The sequence below is a fragment of the Anticarsia gemmatalis genome, chromosome 14, assembly GCF_050436995.1.
Source record: "Anticarsia gemmatalis isolate Benzon Research Colony breed Stoneville strain chromosome 14, ilAntGemm2 primary, whole genome shotgun sequence".
Lineage (NCBI taxonomy): Eukaryota > Metazoa > Arthropoda > Insecta > Lepidoptera > Erebidae > Anticarsia > Anticarsia gemmatalis.
In genome coordinates this window covers 1997510-2015274 of record NC_134758.1, presented here as the reverse complement: position 1 = coordinate 2015274, position 17765 = coordinate 1997510, and the positions used below count along the sequence as shown (strand labels likewise).

Genomic DNA, 17765 nt, shown 5'->3' with positions numbered 1-17765 from the left:
TATTGCAGCTTATGCCTCTAATTAGGAGACCAAACGGGTGGGTATCTCCTATATGTAGTTCTGCCATCTAAATTGAGAGTTATTTTATCTAATTTCATTATTTGTTATTTTAGAGAATAGGATACTTACTATGATCACTTAGTCTGAATGTTTTACTGAGCGTCGCTCTTATGAAACTAACGAATAATTAAGCCTGCCAAATAGTTAAGTCACTGGCTAAAAGCAGTCTACAATTAGTGACTATAGCGATTTCTGTGGACTAAGTTCACCTCTTTTGTTCACCTTAGATGTAGCCGTCCCAGTTATCGTAAGGATATAATACTTGCTTTAGTGCTCTCTGCAAAATATGACGATACTTGAAGAACAAATTAAAAAACTGGATATTTGCTCTAATTTTTTATTGAATTTCTTGCTTTTTTTTAACTTTGCTGTTAGGGAAACGCTGCTCTTCTTGGATAGTATGTGGACGATCACGCCAGATAGACTGTATTATCGGCAGTTTGCCAATCAAAGTGTAATCTGAACTGCACTTATTTTTTTAGTCTGTAATTTTGTATTTTAAATTAATTATTTTAGCTACTAGTAAGTGCCAAAATTAGCACTGATTATTGATATTGTTTAGTGTATGTGTGTTGGGGAATGTGTGTATTTGGTAATAAAAAGGATTTCAATAAATCAAAACTCCATAATTTATATTTTTTAGTCAGACCAGATAGGGCTGTGGAATCCCAAAAGTACCGCACAGGTACATAATCACAGAATCTATACTATACAATACAATGATTTTATTTATCCCAAATTACAGCGAATAAGTATAAAAATCACATTAATTAGCCCACTGTTCCCAAGCTCTGTCCGGGTCTGACGTAAGCGTTTAATATGTATAGTCAATGCAATACAATGTATCAGTGTATCCATACACATAGAGGAACAAAACCAAAAAAAATCTGCTATCTCTGTGTTACAATAGTATCCCAAAAAATCAGCCATATAAGTACAAAGGTCCTTAGACATAAGAGCGCCGCTTCAAAGATTGCAGAGGGCAATATTAATATTAGGCGGAATCTATGTCGCGCCCTGCACTCCCTGTAGCGGCGCGCGCGCACCGAGCCCGGCGCGGCTCCGATCGTACGATCAAAAATATACACCCCCGATCGGTCCCGCACGCGACCTCAGCTAGATGTTACAAACGTACGGATACTATACAAAGAATAAAAGGAAATCTTTTATATATAACACGACTTATAATTTTATAACCCGACCTTAACTATATACAGAACCTAAATCTTATTATCGTAATTAATTCCTTTTCCATTTTGGCAGTGGTGGAAATGTGCCTTGTCACAATAATGGGTATAATAATGTGCAGCGTTTTACACTTTTTTTACACTTTCATTCACTTTCTGTCTCCCGATTTATAAAGCTGTCATTTCTTACCATTATACATTTAACTACTGACTTTTTCTTATGCCTCTAATTACACTGGTCATGAAACCAAAGCAACCGATTACATTTTGGATAACTAAAACCATTATTATCTTTATTTATTTATGTCAAGATATGAATAACAAAAAAAATAAATGCAGGTACAACATTCGAGGATTTGTAACTCTCCAGAAAACTAAACAATTACTAGGAAAAAAACTCGTTAGTAAAAAAAAGATTGATCAAAGTATAATAAGTATACTTAGTATTACCATTATATCTGTATGTACAATTAAACACCTAGTGGAAGATAAGATAAACATCTTTAATATCAATAACTTCTCTTGTCTGTGTATGTACACTACTTCGAACAGCACTATATTCTAAATCGTAGACATTCTTCACAAAAAATATGTCTTGCAACTAATTCGAGTATAAACCTAATATATATAATAATGTACATGAACATAGCAAGGCACATTCCTCACACAATTAAAGCCTTCACACTCACAAATGCTGACCATGTGCTTGATAAAACATCAACCTTCGAGTAAACCTGATCAGTAGAATAAAAACTCCGCACAGCTCAATCGACAAAATTTTAAACTAAGAGACCGGCCGGACACGAATTTCACCTTTGTTTTTCATTTTTTTATATTTTATTTTTCTGATCAGGTTCCAATTTCAATTAACACGTAACTATTGCGAGTACTTTACTAACTTACCAGCATTAATAAAAAATATTATAAAGAAAAAAAATGCAAAATTTACTATTAGTAGGTACTATGAGGAACTATGTCTTGGTTATTTTTTTATATCGGTCCATTTTTCCAGACCATCATAATATGGTATAAGACTTGATGTTATTATCAAAATACACAGTCTATTATTTTTCTTACGAATCGATGACTGTCACTGAGATAATACAATTTACATCAAAACTTTATTTAGCTTAATGTCATAAAATCATATGAAAATGGTATGCTTCCATTTAAATCCCAACATGTGAATGAATTAAATATTGATTTCAATACACTAAACGACTTAACAATTATAAGGTTTAATTATAATAAGGTACGATGATCGTAGAAGTATGAAGTGTCCGACACCCTCGGCTAACATGCGCTTGCGACTCTTTAAGTTCCGTCCACAAGAAAATATGATTCGTTAAAAAATAAACAGATTAAGATTTTATTTATACAACTGGTTAATAAAATGATCAGAGTATATCACCGTCAATATACTTCATGATTAATTAGCACGATAGAAAGCCGATACAATCGCATGCTATTCGAAAGGTGATTTTTCACATGATAAAATTGCATACACATTAATCATTATTCGTTATGAAACATTTTATATGGAAGCTGTGTGTGAATCATTTTATTTTATAATCTAGATCGCATCAAATCAAACTGACCCCAAAATCTATTGAACGATTCCAAATTATCGAAAATATTGGTATCGAGTTAATTGGACGTCTATAATGTAAAAAAAAAACAATAAAAGTGTTAAAAATTTACAAAATAACAAAAAAATAAACTAATGAAACAAGCACGCTATCCTAAAATGCAATTTACTTAAAGCAGTTAAAATAATAGTTTACTTAAAGCAATTAAAAGTAATAGTAATTGATGTATCACTTCACCAACCCCGCTCAGTGAGTCGGGGTGACAATTGAAAAATCCTGCAAATCGGGCCGAAAACATATATAGTGGCCATACATCTCCAATCTGCTCACACACTTGACCACCTCTGACGCAAAGCTTCTCAACTACCTGCAGTCTTTCTATCATATTTACAGCACTGACAAATTCATGCTCCTTTAAAAAATGCGACATCGCAATACTTAACTATTAAATGGAAGGTCCAGTAAAAAATCTTCATATCAACGTCTCGAAACAATATTTTAACAAATTTCATATCATTTTCGATCTGTCAACACGGAGTAAATCTGTATGTGCTATTTCAACTATGTATACTTTAATGATAAATTCAAAAAACATTTGAGAGGTATAACCAGTCTACTAGTTCACAAAGCAGTCTGTATCTATTAAGATATTTTACTGAAGACCTAGGATTTGTCGTTAACAACAGTTTTATGGCTCACTTTGGCACTGCAAAATATCGTTTTGAGCAAAACAAACCTGCCGTTATTGTTTCATAACTATATTACTCTCGAGACATTGCCAGAAGCAGAGTAAGCCGTAAAAGCTGAATTTCATTGAAATATAACAAACTCCCGACTGTCGACTCGACTGAAGACATCACTTTAAATTTCGCAATCAAAACGGCGAGGGAGGTACAAACGGACGGGGGCTTCACTGCGCCACCGCCTCGTGAATAAACGGTTCTAACGTTCACTAGAGCGTTCAGAAGCGACTTACATAAAAAGTTACCAGTCCATAAGTGTCCAGTCGAGTAGACTCCATAGTTCCTCGGTCGGAACAAATCGATTACCAGTCAGGTAGTGCGAGGCGCTCAGTACGAGCGGTAGCGCGACAGCATCGTGCGGAGCTTTTTCAACTTCGTCACCAGCTGGTGTTGCTTCTTCTTTAACTTCTCGCGCTCGAGGTCCTCTTGGCTGAGCTTTCTGCATAGAGCGGCGGCCTCTCTCAGTATTACTACTTTGGGCGCGCGCTCTTTATCTCTCGTAGCAGGAATTTGCTTCTTGAGCTCATCGAAGAGGTTCTTAAGGCCGATACGCCGGAGCCTCTCCATATCGTTGTGTATGGAGCGGCGTTCTATCTCAGGCGACTCGGCCTCAGAGTCTGTGTCAGTGTTGGAGCGGCGACCACGGCGGCCGGGGCCGCGGGTCCGCCGGCGCGAGGCGGCCGCTATACTAGGCGGCGGCACGAGACGTTTCCTGGCCACCGGTCGTGGAGACCGGGCAGTTATCGCAGTCTCGACAGTTCTCGTTATGTGCTGCCGCTCCTGGGCTGATGGTACGCGCGGCAGCGAGTCCGTGCGGACGTGCGATTGCGCCGTCGGCAATGGTTGCTGGTTGCCAACAGAGACTACATCGATTTCCTCCTCTGTAACAATGGAGAATTCATTTTAAAATATGTCGCATAATTAAAAAAACATCGCTCGAGGAATTTATCGGGGTCCCGCCCGCATTTACCGTTTCATTGCTCGCATACTTTCATTCATACCGTTCATTACGCTCGCATCACCATAAAAGGCGGGCGTCGATTGTCGTAGCCGCATCTGTATAGTATCGCGGGGGGCTAGATCTAGTCGGGGAGATGCGACTGCAGTGGTCAGGTGCGCGCGAGGGGTTGGGGGCGGCGTACGGCGCGGGGGGCAGGGCGTCGACCCCGTCGTACTACCGCAGCGTCTGCCGCCATCGATCCAGACGCCTGACGTCACGGCGCGCCATTCGCGCCAAAACGAGAGCGCGTGCGCGCCGCGCTGCCGCAACGTCCGCACTCAATGGAGTCCGGATTACTGAGCGGTGGACACGCTTTCCGGCCTCTGCCGCTACCATTTAACAAAGCATCGATCGAAATTAACTGTCACGTGAGAGTTGCACGATAACCGCGGCCGGCCGGCTTACGTTCCTAACTGACATACCGGCGGGACCGGTTCAGTCGGCGAGCTAAAAGCCGCACTATCGATCACGTTGCACTTCGTTCGGTATTTCTAATGTGAGAGACGTACGGGGTTGCATGGCGTCAATAGAGACCGCCTCAACACGGGCGTCTCTCTAATTTAATGTACCTGCTTTTTCTAGAACCGCAACCATATAGGCGTACGGCTCCCAAATGAGCAGGATAGGGTTTTCGATTACCACTAACTCAATAATGCATGTTTTTATTGAAACACGATTAGGGTTGCGGAAATGACCTAAATACGCGGCAGTGCAGCAATGCAGCGATACTACCAGCGCAGCGCTGAGAACGCATTGTCGACTTCTATGAATGAGCTATGTAGGTGCGGGCGTCCATTTCACGATCGCATTGCATCTAAGTGCGGATGTGGACGTTTGTCCGGCTCGTGTTTACGCCGTAGTGCATGTTTCGCGGAATCTGTTCGCCCGTACTATCCGGTTACACCAACAAATAATTATGTCAGCGGTTCATTGTGATTAAAGGTTACCGGCTCCACGCTAAACGTGTTGCTTGCAGGGCTATTTACGTACCGAACAAGGACGAGAGTTTCCGTTTAAATCTCCAGTGCTTAAGCACTAGAAATAGAAACAAGTTACGTGGGCAGCTGGCCGATACGATTACGAAACGGCGAGTCAGGGACGCGGCTAAATAGGTTCATTAAATTGCGCAGTTTTGTGCGAAACATTTTTGCGCATCAGATACATTTATCGCACGGGCGACGATAAATTTATACACGAACGCGATCTTTTTACTACGTTTCCGCATAGTTACGCGGCCGCTTATCGCTTACGCGTCGATCTAATTCGAGGATCGGCGCCTGTCGTCAAACACGCCTCGCTTACGTCTAAATCTAGGCGTGGATAAGATTGCTGGCGCTATATCGAGCTACATGGACACACCCTGCTTTCTGCAACACTCAATACCAACACCATCGCCATGGTATAAGAAATAGGTCGAAACTTTTCCCTCTTAGAAACAGAAAGTATTGCAATTGTAAAAGCTCTTTATAATTTCCGCACGGAACCCACGCAAGCCTACAAACTATTCTCCATTTAAAATTATATTACATTTTCCTTAATTTTGTTTGGAGATACGGCTAAGCAACAAAGTTGGAGGCTGTAACAGAATACAGATTAAAGGCGTAATCGAGAGGGTACACCGCAGGGTGAGGCGAAAGAAAATAACGTCGGCCGTCCGCGTAGGCGCTATTGTGCGGGAGTCAATTTTCACGTGACGATTTTCTCCGTGGCGCCAACGCGATTAACGGTCGGCCCAGAGTATTTGTTTCAGGTCTGCGTGTAAAGCGATACGCCGGTATTGTCGCGGTGCGCCGCCCGCCGGGATCCGGTCTAGTGCATATCTATTATATCTCCATCACTCGAGACGCGATTCTCAGATCCGCCGCCGTTCCAATTTTATACCAGAGATAATCCGCTTTTTATTGTTCGCCCGACCGACCGGTATCCGAGTGGTGGGGTAAAAAATCGCCAGCTCTCTCTTATACTTGCCCATGTGTTTCGGTGTCTAGATACCGAGACGCTGAACTTCAATTAAAACATATTGCTGATTTTCATTTCGATGATAAACAATGAGCCAGCGTTCTCGGCTTGGCAGTAAGCCTGATTAGTCACAATTTCTAGGTAGGTCTAAGCCTTACCGTGAGAAAAACAATGACTCATAGATTCGCAGACTAACTTATTAATCGCTTGCAAACGTTGTAGACAGTTATGCTAACCGGTATCGCGTCGTTTCGAGCATCCACAAGGATTTTCCCTATAACTTTGTCAGTTTGGAAAACGTTTTCGTGTCAGGCCTCGTCATCATTAGAATTAATTTGCTATTTATCTCAAAGTTTGGCGTTAATATCGAAATTTGTCTGTTGAATTGGATTTTTGTTTACAAACTACCGGTAAGAAAGTTTGAAAGCATTCTCGGATATTCTAAGTTCGGGCGAGATAAAGACGCCGCTTTACTTGGTTAATGTGTACGTTAGGTGTAATGTGAGCGAGATTTGATTAGAAACTTTATACGGGACAGTGACAGGATGTAAACATGAACGCGTATCGGGAACGTTTTAGTCACGACTGGAAATCGGGAATCGAAATTTGAAATCCGGGAGATTAGTTGGTCGAGTGCAGGTGTCAAAATAAACAAGTTGGAGGCTTGAAAACGGGATGCAATCGCCACAATGGTGTCGTCAAGTGTGACCTGGTGAAGCGGGGGCCGAGCACGCTTGGCTGGCCACGGCTCGAGGCCAAGTTCACTGGCATTTGAGCGCGATAATTAAAAATTATCGTGACGCGCACGCGGCGCACGCCATCTTACACAGCGTGCTCGTAATGCCGGCTTAATTAAAAAAATAAATAAAAAGCCTTTTTTCACGTAACGCGATGGAAACCTTTATGGACGTTACCGTTGTTTAAACACAGAGGCATTACTTTTGCGAATTGTGCTAGTGGTATTTTGTAATCATTAAGGTTTCTAGAAACCAATTTTCTTATCCTTAAGTCATTTTGACGTTAAAGACTTACAACTTAGAACTGATATTTTTAATATAAATTATATTTGAAATTGTATAAGAGGCGTTGAAATGCGCTACAACCTGTACATTATCTCCGTATACCCCATGCTAATTAGACATGCGTAAGTCATAGCAGTTAAGTAACAAGTCAGTTGCTTATAATGTTTATCGTAGCTTTCATATTCCCACTGGAGTTTAAATAATTACTTAATTTGCTTAGTTTATAATATGTAGGTAACGTTACTGATATAACGATAATACAAAATTGAAGGTTAAAAACAAAACATGTAAATGAATCGTATAAGACTTGTGGGAAAACGAAATTCATATAAGCTTTCTGATTCTAACACGTATGTATAGATAAGATCTTATAGGCATCGATACAGACGGATACTATTTCTGTAATATTACGTAAGTATGAAAACTCGGTCATCTCATTTACTGGTAGCCACTTGAGGTTAAAATAGACGATTGGTATAACGCGTATGGCGATCGATCCACCGTTCTACGCGGCCTTGAATACTGTTCGCACGGACGGAAGTTCACGGACGCATATGCCTACATAATATGTGTGACGCAACATTTTTTTTATTACCCAATTAACGAGACACGCGTATGAAACTTTACCATTATACATGCGAATTCCAATGTGAATTAAAGTGAGAGACATAGGCGTGTCTAAACTGTCACCGACTAAATTGACTCGACTGCGCAACTAGTACGTGCTATTAATAAGATTATAGTACTGTTACTAAGTAACCAACTAGTTTAACGTTACGAAGCCCCGTATCGCTAATAAGACAATCAAACCAAGCTTAACCTTTCAACTTGTCAGAACATAAAATAAAATGATTCATGGACACAGTTTGGTATATTAGTTGTCATTATGTGTCTTGTGTCTACAAAGCGATGACACTTCCTAGTGTTTAAGATTCTAATGGCTAGTTCATTGCGTCATTGTATGTCGCTTGCGTTGCCGGGCAGTCCACCACGCCCATCTGAGACCGAATCAGAATCCGGATCGTAATTTACTAGGATTGTGGAACGAACTCACACAGACAAGTCTGTAGTACCGTCAGTAATGCACTCTCATGGATAAAATGCAAGTAATCGTGAGTCTTGTTGTATACTTTGTGTGTCGAATTTGGCAAACTTGACGATATTGATACGCCATTAATTGCGCCACAGAATCTTAATAAAAGGTAGGAATTGCGCGCTGTACATCAATGTACGTCGTCACGTGTATCACAGACGTGTCACGTGTTATCTCAATATTTTAGGGGTCATTTTCGTGAGTTGATAAGCGCTCGGGATTTTGCGGTAGTTGCGCAGTATTCGCGCGAGTTAAAACCGGACTTCGTACACACGATTGTCAGAGCAAATAACGAAATAAAACATTCCTCATTTACATTCGCGACGTTCGAGATCAAACAGCGTTATTAAAAAGTTATCTTGTTGCGATGTCGTTATCAGTCGTCAGCGTGGCTTTAGTTTTTTTTCGTGATAAGACAATACAAATTTATGTTAGGGTGTCACGTTGTAATAAGTACTATTGTTATCGGCATTGATAATGCGACGGCCGCGGCGGCCAAGATGGCGGGTACTACGATCGCGATGTGAGCGTATCAACACATTCATAGCGATTGTTTAAATATCTAAGTGCATATTCTGTGGCGATAACGCTCAAGGTCCTTTCCACTATATACCTGCATGCCGATCGACCAGTGAAATTACTTTATCGCCGCTTGATAAAACAGCTATTTAATTTTTTTTTTGTTACACTGCCCTAGTGGCCTAGTGAAGCGATTCAGCGCCGAAATATTTACAAAATAAAAAAAGACTTTCTACTTTTAGTGATCACTGAAGCATGCGTACTGACACTTGATTAGTCTACTTTAGTTATTGATTATGTAGTTTAAACATTTCAACTTTGCATTTGAAAACTTGTTGACATTATTTTCACACGGTTAGCATATAGATTGCGCATTAATGTTAGCAATCGTGATACACATTACAATGTTATAAATTAATTAATTACGACATTCTTCTGCAAGTAACTGTCACTGTGTTTGATTTAACGGCGATATAGAATATAAATCATGCAGTATAAGTACAGTTTATCGAGATCAAATGTGGGCCAGGCCCGGTGACTCGGCTGCACAAGGCTAGGTTAGCCGACTAATATCGACTAAAACCACCGGCCAACACTATTTAGGACACTGCGGTATCAACTATCACTTGGAATGGAATAAGTAACAGTTTTAGCAAATTTTGTTGGTGTTGAACTTTCCTGTCGTACCATACTCTAAGTGCTTTCGGTAGTTACTTTAATTCTTAAAGCTGATTGTCAAGCGTACCTAGTTCTGATGCGGATGCCAACCAATTACAAAACCGTGAAGAGCGTGCTAGGTATATAACTGTGTCGTTATACATGTATGTATATTATATTAACCGCGCAAATTGCTTTACTACGCGTTGGAGGCCTTTTGAATTATTATTATTACGGTTGGCGGCAAGATTATTACTTTTCACACGTCCACGTTTCATATCAATGAACACGTTGATAATAGTTTGTATAAATCAACGAAATTTTCGCCTATCATTTTATCAGAAACTGATATTTACGAATCGAGGCAGCGATGGGTTACTTAATATGATAATTAAAGAAATACACACCGTAAGTAGGTATTACTAAACCACAAAGAGGTTACATTACTTATTCCAATATAAACGGTTACTTATTTATAACATCTATAGTATTTTATATATCGGTAATACGTAAGTGTATAACTTGTACAGGCTGTTTGAACGAGTACGTAGCCTTGGCTCACTGATTGATACTAAAAAGTTTAGGGCGGCCGAACAAACCGGATCTTTATGCCCTAAATTGCCCCTTCAAGGAACTCACAATTCATAGTTGCTAAATTGCTAAACTACTGGCCTAGTTTGCCACATTGAAGCAAAATAAATCAAAAGTGCAATCTGTCAAGATAATAGCATCAGGTCAAAAACGTTTAGTGCTATTTAAACTCTGCTATCTAATGATATAAATGTCAAGTTATAATTAACTGAATACGTTATACCTAAATAGCTAGCTAACTATGAGTTGGTATTCAAATGTTTTAGAACTTTTAGAATAGAAACCAACGATAAGATGAAATAAAATATAAATAATTATTGTATTTAATGCAATTAGGTACCATTCTTGACGTTTTGTTAAACACTAATAAAATTCTAGACATCCGCTCATAAAATTCATAGTCGTTGTAAAGTAAATAAATTCGACGCTGTTACTAACTAAATTGGCGCGAAAATATGACAACTTTGGCCGCACAGTTTGGTGGCGTACGTACCACGCTTACGGAGCGATAAAACCGCGCATGCGTCGTAAATTTTTCGCGCCGAGTGTTACTAGTGATGCGACACCGACATTTTTTATTCAAAGAATCACTACCTTTTAACTTTAATTACTTATAGTCACCTACTTAGATTTTTTTTTTATCTGATAGAAGCGCTTGCTGACTGATGTTCAATCATGATTATTGAGACGCTGTCTATCAAATTGTCATCCGGCCAAGCTGGACATGGGAGTACCGCGTTTCAAACCGGTCCAGCGAGCCGAGCAAGCTCCACTTCAATGAGATTCCATTTCATTCCGCTGCATTCTTACACAAGTAACGGACTAGACACGAGACTGCCGAGTGCGAGGCAGCCGCGTCCCTCGCTCACTTCGTCTTGTATTTCGCTTGATTTTAATTCAATTGAAACTTCCGACGATATTTATTTTGTACGAAAAGCTACGCAACAAGTTAAAATGTAAACAAACGTTCGCGGCCGTTCGAATCAAACACATGCCCATCGCGACCTTACCCACTGCTATCGTCGATAACTAAATTGCTACAATGTACAACAACATAAACATTATAGTTGCATATCTATGTAGGTATCTAAGATTCGTACTTGAGTGTGTACAAAGTGCATTATATAATGAGCACTTTATACTTTTCTTTGACTTCAAGTTCCTGTTTTTATTGATAGTGATACCTAATCCGTAGTTTGTATCAAATTTACGATTTTACATTAGATGAACTTTGCGAACTACATTTATCACTTTAATGGACATTAAAGGATGATAACCCTGCACGTCGGCGGGAAGCGCCAGTTGCAATTGGAGGATGCATCAAGGTCGGGACGTCTCGGTCGATGTACTTATGTCCTTAGCTTCATCTAAATCGTAAAAGCCGCGGCACGCGACTTAACTTGACTTAGATAGTAGAACTTTAATTTGTATTCAAATTAACCATGTCATTCCCGGGAGATGAGAAGTATGGTGCTAACATTGCGCAATCTGACATTAAGGAAGGTTGAAGCGTTCAAGGTCGCAATAGACGAAGGTTCCGGAAGAGCGGAAAAGCGGGTGCGTCTAGACGCGGCGGGGGACGCGGGATGGCGGTCGATATGCGCAGTTTCCCGCGCTCGCAGTCAGCGCCTGCGTCCTCACGACATTCCCGGTCAACCCAAGTAATACTTAAAGAAACATCTACCGACTTTAATAACTGTTTCCCTTATGTAAGAATGCAAGTGCGACAACTTTATAATAAAGAACAGTTTATTTCGCGATATCATTTAGAGCATTGGAATAGGGAAAGAATTATGTAGATAGATATCTATCTCTACTGGCAATAATTTACGCTGAATTTACGATAGTAATATAGCTCGCCATATGGTAAATATTACGGGAAACAAAAAAATAAACATTTTGAATTCGTTATTAAGGTCACCGATCGACTTCGATACCAGCGGCTACCCAATAAGCCAGAGGCCCTAACATCGTCCATTTGAATTTCAAATCAACGCAACAACAGTTTACGAAGATATTTAACGTTTATTTTAAAACTTTACTTCAGCACTTGATTTGGTTCGACACTTGACGACAATCTGCATGAAAATTGCGATACAAGAAAGTAATTACAACTAAATTCAGAAAAAAAAATGTACTGACCTGATTCACATGAGTCAGAGGGTGTCTGAACGCCGAGATAGTCCAGGTGCCGCCTGGCGAGCGTGTATGAATGGTCAGCTGCAACCACAGCAGAGTCTCTCAGGAGCCGAAGAGCAGTGCCAGCTACGTCTACAGAGTGACGGAACTGCGGGGGTTCATCGCCGTCTATTGATGGTGGGGTTTCTGGTCTGGATGGCGACATGTCTCTTCGAAGCAAACTCTGTCCTGGTGTAGTGGGTGTTGTTATCGGATCAGACGGAACAAATGTGTTGCCGGGATGTACTGAATCGGCACAAGAGCCTGCCCACATGCAATCATGGTGTACTATGTTCTCTTTGTGTGGTTCTTCAGGAGTATCCGGTATTCTCCAGTCCTCATCGCTATCTTGCAGGGGGTCGGAGAAATTGGCGGGCGGCACAAGGTCTAATCTGTCTGCTTCATACTGGACCTGAGTCCAGAATTCTGAGGTTTGCGTTAACCTCAGGGAATCCTCGTCCAAGGCTTCCCAAATGTCGAACTGAACGAACGAATCGAACGGTGGCGACATTTTTAATTTCTATATGTATAACTAAAGACTAACTAGTTTTAAAGCTAAGTCGAACTCGTCGATATCACAGGACCCTCTTATCACAGGGAAGATGCGCGCGAAGGGTACAACGCACGCAGTCTGTAACAATAAAAATAAATTGTTACTGTTTATTGAAAAAATCTCATTTGTTGAATGCTGAGGCAGGCATATGTAGGAATAAGACATGTCGAATGTTATATACACTGGCTATGTCGAAATGTTGAAAATAAAATATATGAAAATTTTCAAACTAGATTGGAATTAAATATAGAATTAAAGTGTAATAAAATCAAAAATGATTTTATTTTTCTCAAATTATTTCGCAACTAATTAACTTCAGTTGTACCTTATTATGACTTTGGTAGTAAAGTTTTCCGAAAAAAAATCACAAGTCCACAAATCACTAAGTCCACTATTCCAAAATTTCGAAATATAATTCGTACAAAAATAATAGTTTTTATTTTTTAAAAGTTTTAACCACCAAAGGGTAATAACCCCTTTTTATTTACAAACAATCTCAATTAAACACGACACAAGTACACAAGTAACAGTTGGTGTGAGGAGGAAGTGTCCACCACGGTGCCCGAAACTAGACTGAAGTCTGGATGCGAAACCGAACAATTTTAAAGAGTACATTGGCCTTGGGCCCTATCCCACTTTTAAGAAATGACAATTAGTCATTGTCCTGGCAACCACCCCCGCGACTTTTGTTCTCCCGCTTCTTTCTACCTGAACGAATACGGGCGCATCACTAATAATCCCTCAAGTTTTTGCGCGCATCGCATCAGGTAAAGATTTCCGTAAAACTGTTTTTGTTTACAAGCGGAGAATGGCGCGAAATGAGTGTTTACTAATATTAATGCAAATCGACGACTCGTTTTCCCGCTAAATTGTGGCTTTCGTGCAATGGGCGACATACCTACCTATAGTTGTATTATTGTCTAACAAGTATTTTTTATGTTAAATTAATTTTATTTTGGAGAAGGGGAAAATAGGAAGAACATAAAAATGTATTTTAATACACCAATTGTACTTTTTCGGAAACACTTTAGACTAGCATTTTTGGCTTTAGCGGGTATTTTCACAGAATTTTTGAGTTTATATTCTACACAACTTTACAACTATAAATGCGCAATTAAATCAGACATTTTTTATTATTTCTTTCAATTTTGTCACAACCTTCTATTTAATTCCTAATAATGATATTCCAACTTTTCACATGAAAGTATCAATATATTTTACAAAAAGCTACAATAAAATAATACGCGTCGTGCACTTTATTTGGTTATTTCTATAATTATTATTATTTCTAGTTTCTTAATAATTATTGGTAGTATGTACCTGAAGATATGATGATAGTAGAAAATCTTTGTTATAGTGAATTTCATGAATATTGCACAATGAAAACAAGTCTGGTGAAAAACAACATGCATATCTACAGAGTAAAGTAAATATTACTTACGATATCTACTAGAAAATGAGTGAGTGCACTTGAATAAAGTAGGTATTACTTATTTTATTACATTAATTATAATAAATAACGCACAATTTTTAATTTCAATGCCGCTTTGATCAAAATATTGTTTCCAAAAAGCGTCTGTTGTAAAACCTATTTATTTTTTACAACAGACTTCTACTGAGTATTATCTATGATAATTTTGAAGTAAATGAGTTCAATAAAACCTTTTTACATTTTATTATTTTTTTAGAATAGGTAAGTACATTACGGTAATTAAATATGCCCGTTTTTTATTTATAAGTTATGGGTATAAGGAAATATAAAAAGTAACTACCTTCATTTATGTGTATGTAAGTTTGTATCTACAATATATGGTAAAGAATTTGGGCGCTGCCAATTCGCAGAAAAACTCATTAAACCTATAGTACCTATAAGCTTGGAGTTAGCCGGCAACGCCCCGCGCGCACAAATGTATAATACCCGCACATATAATATTTATAAATCTAACTTAGCACTGGTCACTCGGTTAAATATTTCGAACAAAATAAAATAGGTATTTAATTAAACACTCACCAAAAAGTTTTGTGCAAAACGCAATCCGGCCACAGCCGGCGTATTACACAATTTTACACAAGATTCTTCAGAATCTTCGACAAAGTTTTTTCCGTACACACTGCGTAACACTCACTGAGAATATGCGATCGGTTATACAGTGTAAATTATTAAATACGATACTTCTTCCGAGACCTCCGATTGAGTTTGTCAAACACTGAAACATTATTCGGGAGCCGGCCGGTTCTAACAAGAGCCGCGCGTGCGATTCGAACAGCGTCGTGGACCCGACTAGCTAGATGAACGTACGTCACGTACAAACCGCGCTGCGAGTAGCGACTGCGAAGTGCGACGGGCAGTCGCCGGTTGCCGCGTACAAGCCGGCGCTCTGCGCTGTGACGCGGTAGCACACCCCTCTGACCCCTCCCCACCGCGTCCCGGCTAATTCGTTGTCATTCACGAAATACTCTGAAAATACGTTTACTACATAAGCGATTATTGTCTGCAAGTATGTAATATCTACTACTGAATTTGGGAATCATCCATTTTGGCTAGAATGCATAGAATTCGACCAGAAATTTGCAAAAGAAATTCGGTTAGTACTGCGACTTGCGAGTAGCGTCTCGGGGGGTGGAGGGTGGAGGGGCCCGTTAGGGCTGCCAACTTTTATTTGACGAAATAGAGTATATCTGATTTTAGAGGTAGGTACCTACCTAACTAAATAAACGGACGGACTTATAAAATAAAAATGATAATAATTATAAAACTGTTGACATGCACTACAGCAAACATTATATGTAAAAAAGTAGAGTAGGTAGGTAGGTACCTACCTACTCTATTAATGTTATATATCATAGAGTAGATAGGTAGGTATGTTTACATGATTTAAACCTACCAATAATACCTTCCTACTTTATTTTAGAGTCACGGCAACCCGTATTTGCCGCTGTGCTGGTTTCCTTCTAGAGCGGGCCGCCCGCACGAAGAAGGAAATCAGCGCTGCGATATTCAAAGAATATGAAAGTAAAATAAGAATACCTACCTACCTACCTATATCATATCAATCTACCTATATCAGTTAGAATTTTTATTTAGGTAGGTACCTATACATTTTTTTAAAATGTAAATACCTAATACGTACTTTATTTCAAGAATCGAATTAAACTACCTACCTACCTACGTACTAAAAGAATATTTATAGTATATTGCTTCTTAAATTAAAGGGAACATTATTTTACACATCTAAGTAGGTACCTACCTAGGTATAATTTTCTTCTGAAAGTAAGGATTAATAACAACACACCTGTGTGGCCAATGGAAAAACAATTGCATTTAAAATTGAAATATGAGTTGGTATGATTTTTTTTTTCACCTGATAGTACTGAATTTGCAGCTGCAATACAGATTGTAAACTATATTTGTAATTTAAGATATTCTGTCATTTTTTATCGTGGGAACATAGGTACGCAAGGTGTTGGTACCTGTATTATAGTAATTTGAAGGGTAAAGAACGGAAATATTGATATAAATAACAATTTTGTTAGGTACTTTACCAGTGACTTGGTAAAGAATACTTACTTATTTCGGTATCAAACCGATAAATTTAATCAACAACCCTTAAAAAAATATTTATAAAATATCTATGGTTATTATCGAAATCTTTTCCTTCGCAAGGAAATCAGCGCAACGGCATTCAAAGAATACGAAAGTAAGTAAGGATGTGTTAGTCCGGTGTGTATGTGTGCATGCTCGCAAGCGGCGAGCCTCACTCCCCGCTCGAAGAAGGAAATCAGCGCAACGGCATTCAACGAATACGAAAGTCGGGATGTGTTAGTGCGGTGTGTATGTGTGCGCGCTCGGCGCGTCGCTCGAGCCCGACTTGAATATCGAGAGCGAGGAGGCGAGGCGCGAGTCTCACTCAGCCGGCTCACCGGGCTCACTCGCCGGCCGGCCTTGCTACGAGGAGATTGTGTCGCTTTGTTTTTTAGCAGCTGCAGATATCGAAGCCAGACGGATCGAACCAGACGGTCGACATTCCAGAGGCGGCGGATTATGGCGCGAAGCAGAAATACCTGAGCGATTCTGATGAATTGCCGCGTATTATTTACTGGACATCTACACAACAAACAATTAGCGTTTGTGAGATCTCGCAGATGTAACTGCAGGTACCACGGCGGAGTCCAAAAGCTATAATACTTTATTAACGAGAATTGTTCATGCTCCGGTACCTGCAGTTGGCTCGCTCCTCAAAGAATTACCTACTTATTTTAATTTTTGAAACAATACTTGAAGTTTAACTTATCTTTGCAAACACACTCAAGGAAAAACATTGTGTACATTACTATGAAACATTATTTATTGTGTAATTGGCACAAAGTTGCCGTTACAATTCAAACCACTTGAATATATACGGATATGTTTTATTAATTAAAGACTTTGTAAGCTGATCGTGTTTCAGCGTAGCAACAGAGGATCATTTTGGCGTAACGCGGCTATTGACGAAAATGGCCAACGGGTTAAAAATTTTAAACTAGGGTTCTGTACCGACAAGGGTTGTGAATATGTTTTGTTGTATGTATTGTTAGCATACGCAAGGTTCAGAACAAATAGGTAATCCCGCATTA

At 39.5% G+C, this 17765-nt stretch overlaps 1 protein-coding gene across 2 annotated transcripts; it reads right to left on the bottom strand.

Annotated features, from left to right (window-relative positions):
* Window positions 1-689: 689 nt before the first annotated feature.
* LOC142978120 (uncharacterized) lies at window positions 690-15516 on the bottom strand. 2 transcript variants are annotated; one of them, XM_076122415.1, is made up of 3 exons: window positions 15163-15516; window positions 12563-13229; window positions 690-4460 (listed from the first exon to the last, which is right to left on the bottom strand). In XM_076122415.1, the coding sequence occupies exons 2-3, from the start codon at window positions 13107-13109 to the stop codon at window positions 3907-3909; spliced, it is 1101 nt and encodes a 366-aa protein (XP_075978530.1). In that variant the 5' UTR covers window positions 13110-13229; window positions 15163-15516; the 3' UTR covers window positions 690-3906. The 2 variants fall into 2 exon arrangements, with proteins under 2 accessions (XP_075978530.1, XP_075978531.1); XM_076122416.1 differs by lacking the exon at window positions 15163-15516 and adding an exon at window positions 13477-13725.
* Between the last annotated feature and the right edge of the window lie 2249 nt (window positions 15517-17765).